This window comes from Mytilus trossulus, chromosome 2 (genome assembly GCF_036588685.1).
Source record: "Mytilus trossulus isolate FHL-02 chromosome 2, PNRI_Mtr1.1.1.hap1, whole genome shotgun sequence".
NCBI lineage: Eukaryota > Metazoa > Mollusca > Bivalvia > Mytilida > Mytilidae > Mytilus > Mytilus trossulus.
Genome location: NC_086374.1, coordinates 3,784,561 through 3,809,008, shown reverse-complemented (window position 1 = coordinate 3,809,008; position 24,448 = coordinate 3,784,561). Strand labels below are relative to the sequence as shown.

Here is a 24,448-nt window from a genome sequence, read left to right as displayed (position 1 = left end):
GTCCACCTGCAATGCTAGAAAATGAAAATTAAACCAAAGATTTGTTTAGTAAGAATACATTATACATTCTTCAAGTTTACATGGGTTAGGTTAGTGGCCTTAAGTGATCTTAAGTTATCTTTCTTTTAATTGTTTAAGTTATTATCCGATTTGACACACCTGTATTGTACCTATTCATCACAAAATCTCTAAACATGAATGAACACCGGATATGAATTATTTACTTTTAAGCTGGGAATAGTATACGGACAGAATGTCAATATAGATATGTCCCAAATAAGGGAACCCCATACTGTTAAAACAAATACGAGATCAGCTGATGTTTAAAAATTGAAAGTTCACAAAGCGTACTTATAAAACAATGGTAGATGAGTTTTTTACAAAGATTATCCAATTTAAAGTTGAAACAATGTTTAATTTTTATTGATTATCCTGTATCGAACCTCTCAAACTTTCAGGTGGAGACAGCAACGTCATATTTCTGGATACTCTGGTTGGCTGGATATGTAATTTATACTACACATGCGCGATATGCTCTGTTGAATATCTATGTTTATGAATGACTCGTGAGAAAGCATGCAAGTAATGTCCGTAGTGTTGTGAAAGCGACGGAAACGTAAAGAAATAGTCGATTTTCGTGAAAGCTTAATCTATAACTCCTGACTCGGAATTTTTCTAGCATTAATTAATTTTTTTACACCCGTTCTGTGTTGCTGGACGATTCTTTTAACAAGGAAAATAGAGAAATTTATTAAATTCACATGTGCTAAAAGTTATTTATTTGTGAAAGATAAACATATTAAAAGTGAGAAAAAATAGATTCAAATGATATCATGGGACAGAGGAACGAAGAACCAGAGGTGACAACTGTAAAATCTAAATTAGTGGTAGTCGGAGACTGTGGGTGCGGCAAAACTTCTATGATCAATAGATATGTGAAGGGAAACTTTTCAGAGGTAAGCTGTTTCCTATTTTTCCTGCTTTGCTAACTCAGGGACTTTCTATACTATTATAGAGAGTCACTTGCTAACTTGATACTTTACATGTTTATACTCTTATATGATAAGTTGGTAACCAAGTGGTAAATAAGCGACAGTAAATTAAACTTCAACAATATTTGATTGGTTTTGATGATTTTAATTTAGATTGAAACTTTTTGCTAGGAGGAAACCCTAAATTTGTTCCTATAAAATCCACTATATCTTCGTCTTTTCATGTGATTCATTGTAGATGCTAACGCTTTTTTGTTTTAATTTTGTTTTAATTTAATTAACATTCTTTATAATTCATCTTTGCTTGTTTTTAATACTGTTTTATACATTAAAATTATAAAAGAAACGTTCTTTTTTTATGAATATGAAAATAGAAAGAGACCATAGTTTCTCTCGATTTCATGAAAAGCTTATCAAAATCAAATATTTGATATTTTGGGTAGTTGAGATTTTGAGACTGATATGATTTAAATGAATGAGCCACAGGTATGCTGATAACACACCTGATCGTTTACCTGAGTATAATGAATGTCAAAACGTTACATCAGATGTATACTTAAACTACAGTAAATCCCCACAACAGGTGATAATGTAATCATTGTTTTATAGCCGACAGAATATCGTCTGCTCTAAATTTGATATGTCAAGGGTGACAGATGGAATGCAAGATACATAGATATAATATATAGGGTAAAATTTGCCAACTCAGTCAAAATCTACCAATACTAATAATCCAGTCTTTATATAGCTCTCGCTAATAGAACCTGAAACTGTAAGGGCAATTTGAATTATTCAAGTAACACCATTTTGCAAAGATAATTTGATGTCCAGGCATGTCCATTGTCATAAGACCGTACGTATGTTGAACTCCTAACTATGAAATTTAAATGTTAATATTTCATTTTCGAGACATCGATCGTGTAAAAAAATAAGTACCAACGTGACTGCTTGTATATAGAAAAAGAAATTAATAGTCAATGAGTTTAGGACTTTTCATGTAAATCAAGGAAGTTATATATCTGTTTGATGTAACATCATTTTCAAAGTGGGATCAACTCGGTTATCCATTCTCCGGCTAACCTTATTTATGGACAATAAATAATAACACCGGGTTGGTCATAAAAACCTTTATCCTCAGTTTCTGAGATTTTTGGTGTAGAAAATCAAACTCAATGACAGCTGTTTGTTTACCATGCAGTTGAAATTATATACATTCTGACAGCATGTTTACTCTATGTAGCACTTATTTTGCATCGTAGGTTTGATTATAATGAAATTATATTGCGCATGGTTTAGATATGTTCATGATATTCATGGAATTGTAAAAAATATAAAGTTTTCGACATGAAAGAATGTTTCTAATCTGTTATGTTATTATATAAGTCACTTTGGCTTTACTTAAATGTAGTTTTGCATAATATTTTACAACTAAAAAAAATACAACATAACTTATAATGCCACAAGAATAAAATTGAGTCTGATTATTAAAAACGAAAAGATAAAAAGCTTATTTTGTTATTTAACATTGAATTCTTGATGTTAGCATATATCTTCGATTTAAAATGATTTCATTTGATTCCATTTAAATTAAATATAAGATCGCTGAAATTGACCTAAATTTGGACAATGCTTGGTAGGGGATGTCGTCTATAGGATAATTTTAGATAATAATAGATTAAACCTTCAATATCTGTTCACGAAATTACATTCACAAAATTGACAAGTAGCACGTCGAGTATTTAAGTGTCAAAAATAAGAACAGGTAAAATCTGATAGCGATCCTAAAATTCCTAAAGATTGCATACGTTTAAGAATTGCAGAATCTATATTAAAGAAACCTCCCATCTCAGCTTTTGGCACCGGTTAAAAGGCGCAAACTTTGTGCGTTAAGCAGATCTTTTGATTATGTTTTGTCTAACTTATAAAATAATGTTTACCCTCCCAAGTTTCGTTCGCACGCAATGAAAATTCCGATGAAAAGCTATGGAAACGACCTATTAGTATACTGTAAGCGTGTTTTTCAACTTTTTCGTACAAATTTATTTCATATGTTGGGGCTGTTACATTTAAATAAAATATATAAAACTGAATTTAACCTTAAATTACGGCCTTTCGTAGATGAAGGTGTAATTCATTATACTTCACATATATTTAACAAGGATACCCTAGTGTGCTGATTCATTTTACAATTGTTAATTAACATGGTATATACTACTTCGTTCCACATTCAGAGGAAGTTTGTTTTATCATGATTCCAATTAACCGTAATCTACAAAATAAATATACATGTAAATAGATTGATATGGTGAAGAGTTCCTCTTCCTTCTCTCATTCCATGAGAACTATGTTAGTTACCCTTGTACAAATAACCAAATGATTTCTCTCATACTGACGTTAATCACACACGCATGTACAACATATTTGATAACAGAAAGGGAATTCTTATGCAGTTTAGATATATAGAATGATTATTTTTTCTCAGAAGCTAAGCAATACTTTTGAGTCGAGTAACTATTAAGGATAAGTTTGAAAATTTAATGGGAAGTTCAAATTGACTTGAGAAAAATGTTTGAAATATTATTTAATATAAATGGTAGAATCAGAGACACATAATACATGTATTATATGTCTCTCGTAGAATGATTGTCAGTATATGATAAAGAGCGGAGTTGGGTATTCATCAGACTGTAAAAAAAAAATACAATGGAGAAAAAAATCACTGAGCGGATCAGTTAGTCTTTTCTTAACATTTATTCGAACTAGTTTTATGAATGAACAATCAGCTGGTTTTGGCATGCATTTTCTACATGTAAACTCTTGTCAAATTCCGGAGAACAGAAGATAATGGATAAGTTCCAAATTTGAAACTTAAACTGTTAGGTTAGTTTTGGGTCAGTATTAGTTGGGCATTAGACGGTTTTGGTGAATAGAATTAAAAAAAAAACACCCGAAAATTCTTCCTTTGATTTAATGTTTAGTACAGGCTCGTCGCTTTTAAAAACCACATGATTTCACACCTATAAATATCATAGTTCACCAAAGATGAGATTTAACGAAGACCACACTATTCCACTTGTCTGTTTCTACGGGCCAATCCTAAAAACCACAACTAATTAATACCGCAGATTTCATAATAGTTATTTATTGGTATGTCCCTTATGAATGAATGTGTCGCATAATGAATTTCATTGGTACACTGTCACGGGAATTGATTTTTAACACACTTCAGTAATTTAGTATTATTTTTTTCACATTATGATATTAATAAGGATAGAAATCGTATTAGTTGTTCTCTAATCCTATCCAAAAATGAATGAAAAAAAAATTATAAACCAGAAAAGTTCAAAAAGTGCCTGTAATTTTTTCCCTGTAGTGACCCCGATTAGAAGTAAATGGTTCGAAGGATACAATCAGGTTGTTCTGGTTTTATGAGAAACAGTTTCCTTAACATGTGTAACATGACCGACAATACCTATCTATACAATTGATAAGAAAAGTGTTTTGTTATCTCAGAATAGATGTTTTGTCAGAATGCCACTTTAAATATACAGGCATTTGTAGTACTCCATCAACTGAGAATAAATAAACGATTGCACTTGAATATTCTTTTCTGTAATCTATTCGTTATCATTTTGATGGATGCCCTAAACATCTCAATGTTGTGCCTCCGAGTACTAATAAATTAGTTCGAGGAAACATTACACGAAATCAACGAATTTCCGACACAAAAAAACATGAATCGGTAAATATTGTGTTCCGATATTTTACATTGTACGCTATTCCTAAAACGTCAAATGAGGAAGTTTTAAAGCAATTTAGACAGGAAATGGAGTAATTCTGTACAAACAATTTTAAAAGCAAAAGCGCAAAGGCGATTTTGCAAAATCTTTGCGCTAATAGTTGATATGAAATGCAACCCTTGTCCTCTAGGGGTATTCAGTGGTAAACATAACTATTTACGGTATTTTGATATATATATATATAACGTTTGCCGAAAATGAAAGCTATTCTTTGGAGAAGGTAAAGATTAATGTTTATTGATGATACGGCGGTATATTATCTTGATTATGTCTGCGATATCAATATAATTTGTGCAGGTTGTAGGAATATTTAACATGTGCCAGCAATCAATCCTCAGTTAGGCATACCTCTGACATGTTTCATAAGCCCTGATAGCTTGATCCTTTCCAAATTGTGGGAAACATTTGTTTTGTAAACAATTTATTCGAAAGAAATAAGTAATATAGATAAACTTTAGAAACCTTGCATTGTCGGGTTCAAGTCTTTGTCTGTTGTGGTTCCTTTGTCTATTGTTTTCACCTTTACTTTGGGGAGAGTGTGCTTCTTTGTAGTCTTGTTATTTTTGCTATGTCTTTGCACTTTTTTCAAGCTGTATAGATCCACGAATTATTTGAAAATTTGAGTATATCCAGGGGCGGATGCAGGAATTTTCGAACGGGGGGTGCTAACCCAGGGCAAAGGAGGGGTGCAAAACATATGTCCGATACAAATGCATTGATCGGCCCAAATAAAAGGGGGGTTCGCACCCCCGGAACCCCCCTCTGGATCCGCCACTGATATCCGTACTGATCAAGCATCCAACTATTGTTGATCAATATCATTGTCATTTGGCCGCTATCTTCTTTGTGCTCATTCATCATATGTGATTAAAACATTAAGCATTGACCACATACTTACTTATTTTTCTTCTTCTTTTCAGACATACACACCAACTGGTTTTGATACATACACATCAACTTATCATGTATCAGACACATACAAGATACACATGTCAATATGGGATACGTCGGGTAAGTTGTTTCAATATTGTAAAAAATAAAGAAAAGATAATAATATATTCATACATCATTTCATCTGCCGAAACAAATGCACTTTATTCTAGCATTATTTCTAGGAATATAAAACAGGTTAATAAAATGCAAGTCTGAATTTTTCAAAATTTTTTCAAGCAATACATAAACAAATTCGTACTTTATTGAGGATTGTTTTTCAACATATGTTTTGTGATTTGAATACCACCATGATTCATGCCAGTCGGTGTGCTTGTCTGCCAGACATTTGATTACAATTCCTTTATCAAGGTTACCCACTTTACTATAACGACAAACGATGGAATTCGTAAAGAATTTTGTGCAGAACGTAGTGGTATTCTTAGCCTATCCTTGCCATTACACAACTATTACATATGTTTCTGATTTATAAGTACCACTTTGATGGTACTCGACCCATTAACTATTAACGACTTTGATCTCTCCTTACATTAGTCATATAGTTCTACTTGACTATCCATCAATTATTTCCTATTTAAAACAAAATTACTGTTATCCAAAAGAAAATTGTGTTAATTTGGCATTATATGATAGACACAATAGTAATCATGCATCTCCGTATGTCGTCATTATAACTAAATGTCGTTTATTGTCTGTCCCTAAATGACTTTATAACAAGCATTTGCAAGTATATTAATGGTGTACAAGTGTGGATCCTCCCTTCTCCGGAATTTATTCTATAATCACTTAAAAATCGATGAAAATTAAGTAAGAAACCATAATCTTTTCCTTGCAGAATTTCCAAACCTTAACCCTGTTTGAAATTTTCTCAATCCCTGCCTACTTGACAAGACTTTTTCACATGCATTGTTTATGCCATAATGCAGAACATTATTCACTATCCGTATCTAAAAATTCCATATCAATAATAAACACTAGTTTCCCATCCTTATTCCCACCGAGTAATGTGAAACTAAGTGAAACCATTAGAATTTAGTTCTGTACCATTTGTGCACTGGAAAAAAAAGTACCACAGAGGACACGTGACTGAAAAAAAATGATAATTAGGTTAATGGCGAAGCAACAACTAAACTTCAATAAAAAATCATACAAGTGTAAGTAAGTGGTAACTATTTTGTTTGGGGGGGGGGGGGGGGGGTCTCAGTTAAATAGTTTTTGTTTTGCTGAGTTTTGTTTGTAGCCTGTGTAAAACTATTGGTAACAAGTTTTCTTGACTCAAAACGATTTAGAGCTTGACATTTTGTAAAGCGTCAAAGACCATCTAGTACTTAGAATTTGCTAATTTCATTCCAGTTCATGACAGTTTATTAATATTTCAAATGTTTTGTATTTTAATATCGGCATGTATCTATGAATTATATATCTTTTCACACTTAAATTTATAAGCAGACGAGGTCTTCGTATTTCATCCATACCTTTAATCGTTATCGTCTGCTATGGGAACTCATAAAACACAAAAAGCTTGATTTCTCAATGAAATTTAATACATCTATTTACACACTCCCACTACATACAATGTTGAATAAATATTTGTCAAGTTGAAACCTATCCGCATTCCACCCCTTAAGCAGACGGTTGATAATAAATCTCATATAACTTGTGGTTTTATTTCTGTATATAAAAATCACAGTGTTGTTAGCTAAAACGCCTTAAAAACTTCTATCCTTTATGTAATTTATTAAAATCTGCAGAGCATAGAATTAAATTACATGCAAACATAAGAGAATAGGGGATGATAAGTAGTTTAAGGCGTAGAAAAATATAAACAGGAAGGTTTATATGTTAGGATCTCAGGTTAGGATAGATTCTTGTGTTTCCCACCAGACCGTGACATCAATTAGATTAAAACAAAATCATCGAATTTCAATAAATAAATTTTACGCCAAAATTGCCCTGTTTGGAAAAAAATATTTAAGTAAAGACACAACTTTGTGATTGAAATTTGCTTGTGAACGTGAGATGCTTAAGTAAGTGCATGAACTTATACAGACGGTGATCAAAGAACTCTACTTTTTAAGAATCAACAAAAACCATTCAGGTACTTTAATTTTTTTTTAAATATATGAATAAAGTAGAAATAAAAAAATAACCATGTGTAAAGCCTTAAAATGAATAAGTTGTTATAAATAGAAAATGACTGCTTATAAAGGTCCAAACCAAATTTTTCTTTCCATGACAAATTTGCGTAGGACACAACTATGTACAGTAAACCTTGATAATCCTATTAGGTTAATCCAGCAAATATGCTAATCTGGTTTATTTTAAACCAGGTCATTCAGATCATAGTAAATCCCTATGGTATGCGAAAAAAATCTGACAATCCTTAAAATCATTAAACCGTTTATTCTCCGAATCGGGTTGGTATACAACAGTACGAAAGCGATTGGTGTCAAAATAAAACCCACGAGCTCAAAGGTTTAAACAGGACTAAAAAATTAAAACATTAAACATTTATAAATAATGTAGTCTTTCAAACAATAAACCGAAGATAAGGGTAAAAAAGTTACATATATTACAGAAAAGCAAAACTGTTTAAGGGTGCCCAGGCTAACAGATGGCTTGGTCAATTGGCGACGGAAACATCCATTGACTGGCTATTCACAAAACATGTACAAGATAAACTTTACAGATAATACGATTGGGTTTCAGACTCGTGTCGAGAACTTCCGGGAGTTCAAAGGTTTATCTCCAGAGACCTATTTTGTAGAATGACTTTGTGTTTTAAACTCAAACATACCATTGCTTGAAATTCAAAACAAGGAAAAAGTAGCTGGTATCGATTGTATCAATAAATATTTGTCTTTTTATTCTTCTGATTAAATCTTACAGGATTTTAGAATACAGTATAAATTTTGGATTAACAAAATGTTGAGTAAGGTGAATGATAAAGATCTAAAATTTCACCTTTATCTGTTTTTTGACCTCGTAAATCCGACAGGTTGTATAATAGGTTTTCTGTCTGACAGAAACAGGTGCCTTCCTTTAGGATATTTATGATGTTCAGCTGATAATGATATTTTTACCTACTCAGACGATAACGGTTACACCCAATAACTACAGCTAATTTTCTGCCCCAGTACACAGATAAATTGTGATCTGCTTACATGAACTTACATCAGCAAAAAATATATACTTGTAGCATCATATAATATCGTCATTTTGTGTTGAAATATTAACAATCCTTCTTATAACTTTTTTTTCGTCAAGTGGGCTCTTTTCGCTGCACTGAAGACCTGTTGGTGACCTTCTTCTGTTGTCTCTTTGACACATTCCCCATTTCCATTCACAATTTTATTGAACATTATCAAATTGATGCTAGAGCTTCCGACTTCTTATTTACGACCTTTGTCTTCAACATGGGGTCTGATATATGAGTTGAAAGTATTACAATCTTATATGATACACAATCTTAAAGTTATTGTTTTATTTTGCAGGAGATGCCGGGTACAATAGAGTTAGACCGTTGTCGTATAGTGATGCAGATTTAGTCATAATATGTTTTTCTGTTGGAGATCCAGAATCCATGGCCAACGTTGTCTCAAAGGTAGATATATTTACTGTATTAAAGAATATCATTCTAAAAAAATAAATAGAATTTGCACCATAAATGATTTAAATTTTGAAATAGAAAGGAATGCAAAAACCTTGTTGCCGTCATGATAGATATAGAAAGTTTACTTTGGACCGTCTGCCAGACTCTGCTAGAGTTTGGTTGGTCTAGTTATGGTAAATTAAGATGTCACATACATTTATTTGAAATTTAACAAAAAAAATCATTAACATTTTAATTTTAAGCCTGTACTTATTGAAGTGTTTTATCATTACAGTGGATAATCGAGGTACGAGAACATTGTCCCAAACAACCTGTTATATTAGTGGGTTGCAAAACAGATGTCCGTCCAGACATACCAAAACAAGAGGAAGGATCAAAAATAGTTAATTATGATCAGGTAATTCATTTATCTAGTTGTTACTAAACTCAATTTCTTTATGCAATTTATCACATTTCATTTGTAAAGTTTTGCTGTCTGTTTTATTTTAGATATGAATAAACTCATCATAGATACCAGGACTAAATTTAGTATATAGGCCACATGAATAAACTCATCATAGATACCAGGACTAAATTTAGTATATTCGCCACATGCGCGTTGCGTCTACAAAAGACTCATCAGTGACGCTCGAATCCAAAAAAGTTAATTTTCATTGCTTTTATAAGGATGCCTGTATACTTTTACATCTTGTTCAAACATATTTTTGTTATAATCACCAAAATTTATAATTAACAAATGATATGTATGTTTTTGTTGTTGTAGGGTCTGAAAACAGCAAAGCATATAGGAGCATTAGTGTATTCTGAAATTTCTTCAAAGACCTCTCAGCGTAGTGTTAGTGACGTTATAGAAGTAGCAGCATTATCATCTGCTGGAAATAAAACATCAGCAGAAAGTCCTAGTTTACGTCGCCAGAGATCTTTCATAAGACGTAAAAGATTCAGTGGAATGGGAGAGGCCAAAATGCATCTTCGGAAAGAAGCAGCGAAAAGCTGTGTTGTGATGTAAACTGGTGTATGAGGCCATTCATACACGAATTCCTAGTCATACCAAAGAGACAACATGCTCATTCATTATTTATTTTCTTGATTTCATATTATTTATTTAAATCACACACAGAGTACCGAAAATGTAACCAGAAGTTTTTAAGTGGAAGATGTAATAGGTGCTGTCATGAAAACCATTGTTTATTATTTGTGCTTTTATATGATTATATCTTTAGTAGATGTTATATAAAAACAAAATAGTATGTTGTATTACACAATATTTGATGTCTGTGATACACGACTGAACATTAATGATCTCAGTAAATGGGTGGATGGACTTTCCATGTGCAATGAATGAACATTTTCTATGTTAAAATAGGAATGCCTTACGATTTTAAGAGAGAATGTTTTGATATGATCTGCTATAGTTTGTTCTATAAGATAAATATATATGATTAGTAGTATTATAGAAGACAAGTTTGACAAAACAACACCCATCCATTGTTGCAGATTCGCCTTTACAAAAAGTTTTATTTGTTATTGCACGCTTTAATGCATATATATGTTCAAGTTTTACCTCCAATCTATATAACAATTGACCAGGAAGGTTTCATGTTAACAAATAATAGATCATTAAAGCAAATTTTGCACTGTTGAATGGTGGAGGGGGAGACACCCTGTTTTAGATATTTATATTTTTCACACTTTTTTTAAAAGCGACTGCATGATGGAAGTGGATTGTTATTTTTTCTTTGCTAAATAGATGATGACAAGGACGATTTGAAGTCTTCCTTATTCGTAGGAGTTTAAGAATCTTATCCATTTAAAGTGCAATCATATGTCTGAACGTTTATTAATTGTATGTGCGAGATTAATGTGAGTGTAAAACACAATTATGTATTGGTGAGAGTTGTAGATTGGTGAAAGTCAAATATTGAGTCAAAGTTCGTATCTGTCTCATGTTCAACGGGTATGTTGGTGATGTTGTTCAAAATGCAAAGTTCTGATCATATAGAGAAACATCTAATTCTTTAAATGATCAGAATTTTGCAAAACAACACAAATATATTTAGTGCAAAGTCTTTCATACAGTTCAATTGACATGAGTTTGTCTGAGTGATATATTTATGAGTGATCTGTGAAGAGTACATTGTTATTTTTTTGCAATAAAAATTGCGAACCTAACTAGTTGTTTCGTGTTCATGGTGTTATTATACAATTAAAGGCAACATTAGTATACTGCTGTTCGAAAGTCATAAATCGATTGAGAAAAAAACAAATTCGAGTTATAAAGTAAACCGTGGGAAAAATATCAAATATAAGAGGAAAACAACGAAACAACAAAAACACTAACATGCATAAAAAAACCAAACGACAATGTAACACGAACTATAAGATAACAACTGCCATTTCCCTGAGTGGATACGGGACATTTTAAGAAAAAATGACTTATTGTACATGGAGTCTCCGAGACGATAGAACCTGGGAACATCTGACACAGTATATATCAACCTTTAGGCGATCAATGCTTTCGATTGGGGACATGTTTGAAATCACCTTATAACCAGATGCTCCGCAGGGCGTAGCTTTATACGACCGCAGAGGTTGAACCCTGAACGGTTGGGGCAAGTATGGACACAACATTCAAGCTGGATTCCGCTCTAAATTTGGATTGTGATTAAATAGTTGACACAGCATAGGTTTCTGACACAGAATGAATGTATTCAAATGAACTTAAAATTTTTGTTTTCTCTTAGAGCAGTTCACTATGCTGTTGAATATTAATCCTCTAAAAAAAATGTTTGAAGAAATTCTTTTTATTTATGAAATTTCAATTGAGAAAAATTGAACCCAATTTTTTAATCACATCCTCCTTTCCCTTATTCCAAAACTAATTTCAATTAAAATATTCTAATGGAGTTTGCAACAATTACTACTCATTTAAATACATCATAAAATATTAAGATGTAAAAAAACTGCTTGTTATCACTGAATGGTAAAGATTATTTAAATTTATCAGTTGGTAGTAAAAAGTGAATATACATTGTATATTGTATATAACAAAGATTTAAGTTGATTCTGGACAAAGAAAGATAACTCCAATTAAAAAAAATTCTTGCAGATATTTCTTGCTTACTATACTGGACAAAGAAAGATAACTCTTAATTAAAAAAAAAAATTGCTATTTCACAATATTGTGAAATTAGATATTTCTTGCCATTGCACAATACTGTGCAATTGAAAAGACTTGCTATTGAACAATACTTAATATAATAATTTTAGATCCTGATTTGGACCAACTTGAAAAATGGGCCCATAATCAAAAATCTAAGTACATGTTTAGATTCAGCATATCAAAGAGGCCCAAGAATTTAATTTTTGTTAAAATCTAACTAAGTTTAATTTTGGACCCTTTGCACTTTAATTTAGACCAATTTTAAAACTGGACCAAAAATTAAGAATCTACATACACAGTTAGATTTGGCATATCAAAGAACCCCAATTATTCAATTTTTGATGAAATCAAACAATGTTTAATTTTGGACCTCGATTTGGGCCAACTTGAAAACTGGGCCAATAATAAAAAATCTAAGTACATTTTTAGATTCAGCATATCAAAGAACCCAAAGGTTTCAATTTTTGTTAAAATCAAACTAAGTTTAATTTTGGACCCTTTGGACCTTAATGTAGACCAATTTGAAAACGGGACCAAAAATTAAGAATCTACATACACAGTTAGATTCGGCATATTAAAAAACCCAATTATTCAATTTTGATGAAATCAAACAAAATTTAATTTTGGACCCTTTGGGCCCCTTTTCCTTAACTGTTGGGACCAAAACTCCCAAAATCAATACCAACCTTCCTTTAATAGTCATAAACCTTGTGTTAAAATTTCATAGATTTCTATTTACTTATACTAAAGCTATGGTGCGAAAACCAAGAAAAATGCTTATTTGGGTCCCTTTTTGGCCCCTAATTCCTAAACTGTTGGGACCGAAACTCCCAAAATCAATACCAACCTTCCTTTTGTGGTCATAAACATTGTGTTTAAATTTCATTGATTTCTATTTACTTTAACTAAAGTTATTGTGCGAAAACCAAGAATAATGCTTATTTGGGCCCTTTTTTGGCCCCTAATTCCTAAACTGTTGAAACCAAAACTCCCAAAATCAATCCCAACCTTTCTTTTGTGGTCATAAACCTTGTGTCAAAATTTCATAGATTTCAATTAACTTAAACTAAAGTTATAGTGCGAAAACCAAGAAAATGCTTATTTGGGCCCTTTTTGGCCCCTAATTCCTAAAATGTTGGGACCAAAACTCCCAAAATCAATACCAGCCTTCCTTTTATGGTCATAAACCTTGTGTTAAAATTTCATAGATTTCTATTCACTTTTACTAAAGTTAGAGTGCGAAAACTAAAAGTATTCGGACGACGACGACGACGACGACGACGACAGACGACGACGACGACGACGACGACGACGACGACGCCAACGTGATAGCAATATACGACGAAATTTTTTTCAAAATTTGCGGTCGTATAAAAATGGCCGGATCTGCCTATAGAACATAATTTTACATGGGGTTGTTATCTATACAACTCATCAAAGACATTTAGAAAGTATAAATAACGGAAAATATTTGCGAGATTGGCGTTCAAATGAGGAAGTAAGATGCGTTTGAAAACGTTCAGTTAGTTTTCATCTCGACAGGACTCTTTGTTCATCTGGGAACGCATACACTCAAGGAGATCCCGGGTCGGTCTTTTGACGAGACGACAATATCACACTGAATTACTACTAGCAACACATATACAGCTGCCACTACATATATATAAATACATACAACACATTATACTTCTATGTATTCAGAAACAGCTGTTAGGTACAAAATCATGCCAAATATTTTGTAGAAGTGTATACATAACAAATAATTCAATTTTATTGATCAATAAACCGAAGTAGGAATAAAGGATACTTGGCAAAATGTTCATTATATCAGAATAAGAATTGGAAGAATGTGTTTATCTATATTAAACATTTACAACTTCAATAAAGTGTAAGAGAACATTTAACAATAAAATCGAACCTTAGATTTTTTCAATAAATTAGACGAAAAAGAGAGAACACCAAACATCGTTTTACATTTACTACCCACAATATACATGAGCTTGATGATGGACAAATAGTTAACCTCTCGCTATATCACTGATCATCTATATTGTAATCCTCGCTTATAGGTTCTGCGGATCTTTAATCGTTCATCTGACAAAAATGTCAATATTTGATATTATTTAAACCTTTGTTTGGCTATCAAGATTTTATTTTCGGAAACGTTATTTATATTTAAGGAATGACTGTAATATTTTTTCTGTCTATTCAAAATAACAAACAATTTGGTGCACACTGAATAACGCGCGTAGCGGGTTTTTTAACAGTGTACACCAAATTTTTTTATGTTATTTTGAATAGACAGAAACAAATATTAGTCATTTCTTATAATTTAATTCTTATTTCATTTTAAACCGTATAAAACCACGAAAAGACGTTGATGACGTCACTGTCACATGACTCAATTATGTCTATGGGATGATAACAAAATAACGTCAGCCAATCAGAAGACGTGTTACATCCAAAATTAAATTTTACTTATATGGACAAAGTTTCCAATGAAAACATAACCAATGAATTATATTTTTTTCAGTGCAAAGATCAATTATTTATTTTGAAGTATTTACTCATCTTCCTCGTCCCATCTCCTCCAACTAGATTAATCATCCTGTAATAATTTCAATTGTGAATTAGTCTTGTTTTCTTATAAAGATATCAGCACGATGACAATAGTATGAAAATTTATAAAAGTACTCAAAATTAATTTGTATATACTCCCGTATTTGGATAAGTATTTGTTCATCTTAATCAGCCACAATGACAACTCGTACAACAAAGATGATATCAAAATGAATACGTGCTGTTTAATATGCAAAGGAGAAAAGATTCTTTCTTAACCCTTCATTTACCAACATTGATCTCGATGCCATCACCTCATATCCCTCATCATAAATCAGTTCATTTAAAAATACCTTCCTATTTGAAAAAAATCAGTTTGTACATATCATCTCTTATAACAACATCAGACCGACTAAAATTTTCAATTACAAAGACTTGCTGCAGGATCTCAATCTTGACAATTTAAAAAAAAACCTGAATGCACCTGTGCAAGATTTCCCATGCATATATAATCCGGTTGTTTGCGTTATTACCGTAGACTTAAAAAACATTTTCAATAACTCTCTCTGCGAAATATTTTATCAAAAGGTCTGACATATCGTGAGCATAAATCCATCTATTGGAAAATCAACTTTAAAATACTGATAGATTCAGTCGAGGATTATGCCAGGCAATGTGCTGATCACAAGAGAAAACACGTAGATACTCTTTCCGAATGCATTGACGTCGTCGATACTAATTAGAATTAAAAACTGAATGGGTAAATGAATACCCAGACATACCCATGCTGCATCAATCTTTAAAGATCAAAATATTGCAAAACACTTGTCCTACCCCTATGACAAATATATGTTGCCGTCCCCTAAGATAAATCCCCAAACATTTTCGTGTTTGTGTGTAAATGAATCACATTACATAAACTGCTTGATAAATGAATTATGTACAGTGTCAGTTCACTTAGAAAACAAAACAAAAACAACATATACCCAACGACAATTACCAAAGAGGAAATCCTGGATAATCATAGGTCTGTTCTATCTGTTCTATGATATGTTCCTTTGGAATTTCAACCCAAGATGAAGTACTTGATATTTCATCTTTGTATTGAATACTTAAACTACATAAGTTTCCCTACACACAAACTTATGTTGCTTGGTTTTCTAAGTGCTTCACGAAACCTCTTTCTAAATTATTAACATAAATTTCATCAGCAATCAAAGCCGGGGTTTGAAGATATTGTGAAACTACCTATTCTAGAGGTGGCGTGGTTAGATGTGGATACCAATTTAAGAGTACATACAATCGAATACTATTCCATCTTGCAATAGCATTAAAACATTTGACTCTTCTACAATTTTCACAAGTATTCCCCATTCCAAACTAAAAGACACATTAAAAAAAATAGTCCTGCTTTGTTTCATGAACAAGACTTGCAAACAGATACAAGCAAACAAAATAATCTCTGAACCTGACATCAATATGCTTGACTTCTTGATTGACAAAATGTGCTTTTCGTCATACAGGAACTTCACAGAAAGAAAGAAAAGACATTAGCAGTATCGTTTAACTTTACCTTCCGCCATGCAGATGATGTTCTCTCACTATTTAATTCAACATTTGGTGCCTATGCGTTGAACGCATCCATCCCATCGAACTTGAGATAAAAAAAAATACAACAGATACAGTTAGGTCTGTCTCATATTTTGACTCTTAAAAGAAACTGATAATGAAGGTCGGTTGAAAACAAAACTAAACTAAACGCAATTTTGTTTTTATTTCAGCTTCCTAATTGTGAACTTTAAATTTCTATGCTGCGCCATCCCAACATTCCAGCAGCGCCTTAATACAGAAGACATATCTCCATGTTGATACGAAATTCCATGGCTTGAATTTCTTAGATATAGGGTTGTTGCGCACAAGGAAGCTTTAAAAAAACAAAGGCAGTGCATATGGTGAAGTTAATTAATTTGACATACACCATCACGAGTTGTTTGGTCGCCATGGAATACCCGTATCACAGATGATCGCGAATATGTTAGAATAGTCGAAGCTACAACCCCATCATTATCCTCGAAGGTGACCTACCGAAGTAAAGGTAAAGTAAAGTTACCGGGTCGTACTAACATGAGCAACATAACGACCGGGTTGCACATGTGAAGCAGGATCTACTTACCTTTCCGATGTACCTGAGAAGACTTCCACTTTTTTGCCGGGTTTCTTTCTTCTTGGTCGTTAGTTTCTATGTTGAATGAATGAATGAATGAATCTTTATTTCCTCCATGTATATGAAGATTTTGCATACAAACAGAAATTAATAATTATTTACACAATAAACAAAATATCATACATTTCGAGATAAATACCCAATGAAAAAAACCCAAAAAAAACAACATCCATATTTAGATAAACACACAATTCATATAATGACATATTCTTGTATACACAACAAAAACACAATGTTTTTCTATCAAAGTCTATTCAAAATTCAAAATTAAATCGGTTTTCAAATAATACATGTCTGAATTTCTTAAACATGGGGTAAACATGTTTTGCTATGTAATACATCATTCTAGACCAATCTATAGGATCGAGATCGTATACTATATCATTAACAGATCCTAGTAGTACTTCAAGAAGGTCATCGTCGTCTAAATTGAAAATGTCCACAGATTTTTGAATGGGAAGTTCATCTACAATTTTATAAAACATAACATTTCTCTCTGTCAATAGAACATGACACTCCATTATTAAATGTTTAACGATATCGAAAGATTGTTTGTTACATAGAGTACATGTAGCTTTCTTAATGGCTGCCGATCCTAAAGCCACAAGTACTAGCAGTTCGAGTTTTGCATCGGGATATAAAACTGTCAACCGAATTAATCTATGTTCACAGAGGGTAGGATGAATTTTGGAATACCTTTTGAGTTCGTTTCTATTTTCTAAATTACTTTTCCATATGTTCTCTTCATAAATTTCAATAGACTGACGGACAATTTTCGACCACAGCACTTTTTCTGGTATGTAATCCTCTTTTACATAGGTTTCAAGGAAAGAAAATAGATCGTATTTAACAAGAGTTGTAATAAGATTATAGGTTATAGAGTGTTCGGCATTTTCATCCAGAATAAATTGACTAATGCACATGTTGAATAATTTTTTATGAGTTGTGGTAGATTTACTCCTACATAATCGCCCAAAAAATAAAAGTTTGAATTTGTCAATTACAGCTTCCAATGACCATAAACCAAGGTTGCTTATAGTTGAGTCCGTTGGTGAATATTTGTCCATACACTGTATATATCGCGCAGCATATCGTTGTGTTCTTTCTAAAAGTTCTATTTCAGAATTTGAGAGTTGTCCCCATACTTCGCAAGAGTACAATGCTGTAGGCAGAACAAAACGCTTCCATATTAACGTGTTTGTAATCGGTGTAAGGCCTTTCGGGTTAACTCCAGCACTATACAATGAGTGTAGATTTTTCTTTAACTTCTTAGTCGCATTTTTTGTCCTTTCAAACGTTTTGTTATTGTTAGTTATCAATGTACCAGCATAAATTGTATCAGTTTTACACGCTATTTTTGTATTTCCAAGCTTAATGTCAATATCTGTATTATTATTAAAAGCCAAGACACAACTTTTTGTTCCGTTATATTTAAGTCTCCATTTACAAGCATAAGTTTGTACACAGTCAAGAAGACCTTGTAGACCTTTTGGCGAAGCACTAAGAAGGGTTGTGTCGTCCGCAAGAAGAATGGCAGGAATGTTCAAATAACCAATTCGTATTCCACAGTTTGTCGAAATCAGCTGTAATATTAAGTCATTTATATATAAGGAGAATAGCCAAGATGAGAGTACTCTCCCTTGCCCTACACCCTGCGAAATGGAGAAATTGTCACTAGTGAGTCCATTATATTGCACATGTGCACTAGCAGATTTGTAAGACATAAAAAGTATGTTCCATAATTTACCAGTTACACCGATTTCTTTCAATTTCAGAAAAAGTCCGTCGTGCCAGATCTTATCAAACGCTTTCTCGTTATCTAGAAAACCAACATAAAGTTTAGATTTACTTTTCATAAACACGTTAATACATTCTTTGAGTGTGTATAAAGCGGGGATAGAACCATGTTCAGGAACAAATCCAAACTGTAAAGGATCAGGAAAAGTCTTATCAAGTGCAGTAAGCATTTTATTTATTCGATGAAGGACTGTTTTGTCATGTAATTTTCCAAATACGGATGTTAGGACAATAGCTCTGTAACTATTCGGATTACTCTTGTCTTTGTTATTTCCTTTATATAACGGAATAATTATGCCATGTCGATATAGTAATGGAATGTATTCGCATTTAAGTATAATATTAAAAATATAACAAATCCATTTCAACAAGGTATTACCACCGTATATTATATGTTCGTTGCATACATAGTCCGGTCCTGGAGCCTTACCACATTTTAAAGTTTTAATTTGCTCATATATTTCATCTTCAGTGTAGGGCACATCGAAAAAAACATTAAACGGTTTGCTAATTTGACTGCTATATTCACGAATTTTTTCTGTGACATCCATATAAAAAGATTGATCAAAATTGTCATTTTCGTGTTCATTAGGAGTATACAAATCGCTAAAATAAGTACTCCACAACTTGCAAATATCCCCGTTATTAGTAGCTGTATTTCCATCATAGTTCAAACAAGTTGCAGGCGATTTTTGTTGTCTATGCTTTCGCACTACACGATAAAATTGTCCTATGTCCATTTCGGCTGCTTTTTGCACATCAGCAAATTTTTCAGATTCCCACAATCGCTCTGCATTACGTTTATGCTTTCGAAATTCTCTTTTCTGATCTTTATACTGTTTATAAAAAATATTGTCGTTGTTTCGTGTTTGTCCCATTGACAGCCACGTTTTACGAGCTTGTCGTTGCTTATTATGGTAATAATCTAAGCTGTTACTTTTCCAGTACGGTTTTAGATAGTGTCTAAATTTTCCAGTGGGAATACTAGAATTTGCAGCGATATGCACAACATTTACAATATTTGAGTTTATATGTTCTATGTAATTTTCGTTTATTTCACACGAGTTCAAAGGTAAAACTTCAAAATTTAGTAATTTGTCTAGTTCTGTTTGATAATATTTCTTCTCCCATTCATCACATCTCGACCACATTAGAACTTTACGATAAAGATGAAATTTATTTGATGTATTACATAGCAAATTCATATCTAAGAAAATCAAAATAGGATAATGATCTGAAACATTAAATGGACAGTCATTTCTGACTTCTAAATTTGTAAGACTTAAAAAACATTTTCTATAACTCTCTCTGCGAAATATTTTATCAAAAGGTCTGACATATCGTGAGCATAAATCCATCTATTGGAAAATCAACTTTAAAATACTGATAGATTCAGTCGAGGATTATGCCAGGCAATGTGCTGATCACAAGAGAAAACACGTAGATACTCTTTCCGAATGCATTGACGTCGTCGATACTAATTAGAATTAAAAACTGAATGGGTAAATGAATACCCAGACATACCCATGCTGCATCAATCTTTAAAGATCAAAATATTGCAAAACACTTGTCCTACCCCTATGACAAATATATGTTGCCGTCCCCTAAGATAAATCCCCAAACATTTTCGTGTTTGTGTGTAAATGAATCACATTACATAAACTGCTTGATAAATGAATTATGTACAGTGTCAGTTCACTTAGAAAACAAAACAAAAACAACATATACCCAACGACAATTACCAAAGAGGAAATCCTGGATAATCATTGGTCTGTTCTATCTGTTCTATGATATGTTCCTTTGGAATTTCAACCCAAGATGAAGTACTTGATATTTCATCTTTGTATTGAATACTTAAACTACATAAGTTTCCCTACACACAAACTTATGTTGCTTGGTTTTCTAAGTGCTTCACGAAACCTCTTTCTAAATTATTAACATAAATTTCATCAGCAATCAAAGCCGGGGTTTGAAGATATTGTGAAACTACCTATTCTAGAGGTGGCGTGGTTAGATGTGGATACCAATTTAAGAGAGTACATACAATCGAATACTATTCCATCTTGCAATAGCATTAAAACATTTGACTCTTCTACAATTTTCACAAGTATTCCCCATTCCAAACTAAAAGACACATTAAAAAAAATAGTCCTGCTTTGTTTCATGAACAAGACTTGCAAACAGATACAAGCAAACAAAATAATCTCTGAACCTGACATCAATATGCTTGACTTCTTGATTGACAAAATGTGCTATTCGTCATACAGGAACTTCACAGAAAGAAAGAAAAGACATTAGCAGTATCGTTTAACTTTACCTTCCGCCATGCAGATGATGTTCTCTCACTATTTAATTCAACATTTGGTGCCTATGCGTTGAACGCATCCATCCCATCGAACTTGAGATAAAAAAAAATACAACAGATACAGTTAGGTCTGTCTCATATTTTGACTCTTAAAAGAAACTGATAATGAAGGTCGGTTGAAAACAAAACTAAACTAAACGCAATTTTGTTATTTCAGCTTCCTAATTGTGAACTTTCAATTTCTATGCTGCGCCATCCCAACATTCCAGCAGCGCCTTAATACAGAAGACATATCTCCATGTTGATACGAAATTCCATGGCTTGAATTTCTTAGATATAGGGTTGTTGCGCACAAGGAAGCTTTAAAAAAACAAAGGCAGTGCATATGGTGAAGTTAATTAATTTGACATACACCATCACGAGTTGTTTGGTCGCCATGGAATACCCGTATCACAGATGATCGCGAATATGTTAGAATAGTCGAAGCTACAACCCCATCATTATCCTCGAAGGTGACCTACCGAAGTAAAGGTAAAGTAAAGTTACCGGGTCGTACTAACATGAGCAACATAACGACCGGGTTGCACATGTGAAGCAGGATCTACTTACCTTTCCGATGTACCTAAGAAGACTTCCACTTTTTTGCCGGGTTTCTTTCTTCTTGGTCGTTAGTTTCTATGTTGTGTATTGTGTACTGTTGCGTTGTTTCTGTTTGTCGATTTTTTCCCCTTTTTTTTTTAGACATGACGTCAGTTTATCTTTGAGTTATAAGTTTGAATGTGCATTTGGCATCTTTCTTTTCTACCCCATATATATGAAATGGCAATTCACTCAGATGACCAGAAAAGACACATGTCATTCGTGTCTTTTCTGAAGATGTCGTTTTTGTGATAATTGTATTATCCTGCAGTTTGTTAAAGAAAGGTAGTAGTGTGCAACAAAAAAATGAAATGGTAATTAGAACGTTTAAGAAACAGAAATTTCTATATCCCAACCGTAGTTACTTTTTTTATTCCTCAACTGAGGTTCATTTATACATGTCTGAGTTAAAAACTAGGCTACCGTACTATCATTTTGTTGATTAGCGACTATTCTGTATGTATCAATGTACTTTCCTCCTGCAATGTACACCAAATATCAGTAGGATTGTTAACATTTTCAAACTTTTCAAGTAATCTTCGGTGTTTTGATCCATCTTCTGAAATCATATGTAATGACCCGTCATTTGCTCTGTCAACCACTAAAGTCAATCCGGAAGACAATACAGCAATACATTTAGGACTTTCCAGTTCATCGTTTTTATAGCAAAATTTTCTCTTTCCCTGTAATGTTGAACATTTGATCTCGTTGTCTGCTGTTGTGAAGACAATATATTTCCCTATCACGTTCATTCCGTTTAGACCACATTCTGTGTTAGTGTAAAAACATGTAGTCATATCGTCTGAATCAGCATTTATACTGAATTTCTTAATTGCTCTGTTGACAACGACATACACGTCGTTGTTTACACTAAACAATGCACCAACATGATCTTCATTGAAAGGCATTTTTGTAACTTTAATTATTTCTTCAGCTTTAACGTCTGCTTTGTATAACTCTTCACTATAACATGAAATAAATAGCTGATTCGACTTTTTATCATAGCATAAACGTTTGACATCTCCATGGATATCTGTGGTGCTGACGATATAACCTGAATGTTTTTCAACGATGTACAATTTTTTTTGGGGTCCAGCATCTCCAACTACCATATATTTTTCATCTATACATACACCACAAGAAAACTTTGAACCTGTGACATAAATACTTCCAACGAACGTTACATACGCATTTTCAAATTTGGGATAACAGTTTAAGCCTAAGCCTGCACAGCACTTGTAAATACCAATCATCCTACCAAATATAGGACTCTCGAATGTTTTAAACGTTCCAATTTCTAACATGGTCTCACATGTCTCAAGCTGGCTGAAGATGCCTTTCTTTTGAAAGCTTAAATCAACCAATGTGTCGCTCTGGATAACCCCCGAGATTTCGCTTACTTGCGATGCAATATGATGCTTTATATTCTCCACAAGAATGAACAACTGTGTCTTGGTTCCAAATTTTTCAACAACTTCAATCGAACGGATCCAATGATCTAGATTCTTAACAAACTGTTCTAATAGTCGCATTCGTACATTAAAACTCGTATATTTTTCATCGCGGAACATGTGTAGTTGTTTCACAAATGTATCAAACAAGTTATCAAGCTTACATTTAAGTTGTTCGAGAAATTCTTTAGCTTCTTCTTCTGTGTCTTCTGTTGCGAGTTTGATATCAGCTTTTTCTTGATCCTTTTCCTTCATAAGACTTTCTATCGCTTGCTTAATTTCGTTTATCTTCAATGGGAGAGACATATATTTGCCACTTGTCATAAGGCTGGAAATAGTCATTACTCTTTTACATTTTCTGTGCTTTGTGGATACGCATGAACCGCAACAAATAATTTTATGATCACAACAAAACACATCTACTAAATTGGACGGATGAACAGAGCAATGTTCAGATATCGCATTAACAACCATTCCGTAGGTAAAGGAAGCAACTTCGTCAACAGGAATTACATTATGCGAAGCAGAAAGTTTCATACGACTATGCATATCATTACATTTTTCACAGAGAGCTTCTTCACAAATTTCGCACCAGAACTTTGCTTCTGATATTTCATCATGTCGTTTGCAAGCACTACACTTTTTCTTTTCTCCGTTGGATATATCAAGCATTTCTTGTATGCTTACATTATGGGGCAGGTTAGCAGCCCATTTATCAATATCCGATTTTGCATCTGTTGGCTTCACAAGAGTTTTGCAAGTAGGACAACTAAACTCTTTTCTTGAAAGTGGTTCTTTATTGCGTCCAGTTGATATTATGAACTCGTGTATGCATTGTTCACAGAAGGTATGTAAGCATGGTAATATTTTCGGTATTTTGAAGGTTTCATAACATATTTGACAAGTGATTAATTCTGTCTGATCTTGTCTCTGAGCTTGTCTGGATAGCGCCAT

At 32.9% G+C, this 24,448-nt stretch overlaps 2 protein-coding genes across 2 annotated transcripts; one reads left to right on the top strand and one right to left on the bottom strand.

Annotated features, from left to right (window-relative positions):
- The first annotated feature begins 519 nt into the window (after positions 1–519).
- LOC134706293 (rho-related GTP-binding protein RhoE-like) lies at positions 520–11,528 on the top strand. Its single transcript, XM_063565086.1, has 5 exons — positions 520–956; positions 5,713–5,803; positions 9,238–9,347; positions 9,631–9,753; positions 10,120–11,528. Exons 1-5 carry the CDS (start codon positions 834–836, stop codon positions 10,363–10,365), a joined length of 693 nt encoding a protein of 230 aa, XP_063421156.1. The 5' UTR covers positions 520–833; the 3' UTR covers positions 10,366–11,528.
- A 10,964-nt stretch (positions 11,529–22,492) lies between these two features.
- LOC134708662 (uncharacterized) lies at positions 22,493–24,448 on the bottom strand. Its single transcript, XM_063569310.1, has one exon. The coding sequence runs from the start codon at positions 24,446–24,448 to the stop codon at positions 22,493–22,495; it is 1,956 nt and encodes a 651-aa protein (XP_063425380.1).

Coding starts and splice junctions, on each gene's coding strand:
- LOC134706293 (XM_063565086.1), top strand. CDS start 834: ATGGGACAGAGGAACGAAGAACCAGAGGTGACAACTGTAAAATCTAAA. Junction 5,804..9,237: donor GTCAATATGGGATACGTCGG/GTAAGTTGTTTC, acceptor TTTATTTTGCAG/GAGATGCCGGGTACAATAGA. Junction 9,754..10,119: donor AAATAGTTAATTATGATCAG/GTAATTCATTTA, acceptor TTGTTGTTGTAG/GGTCTGAAAACAGCAAAGCA.
- LOC134708662 (XM_063569310.1), bottom strand. CDS start 24,448: ATGGCGCTATCCAGACAAGCTCAGAGACAAGATCAGACAGAATTAATC.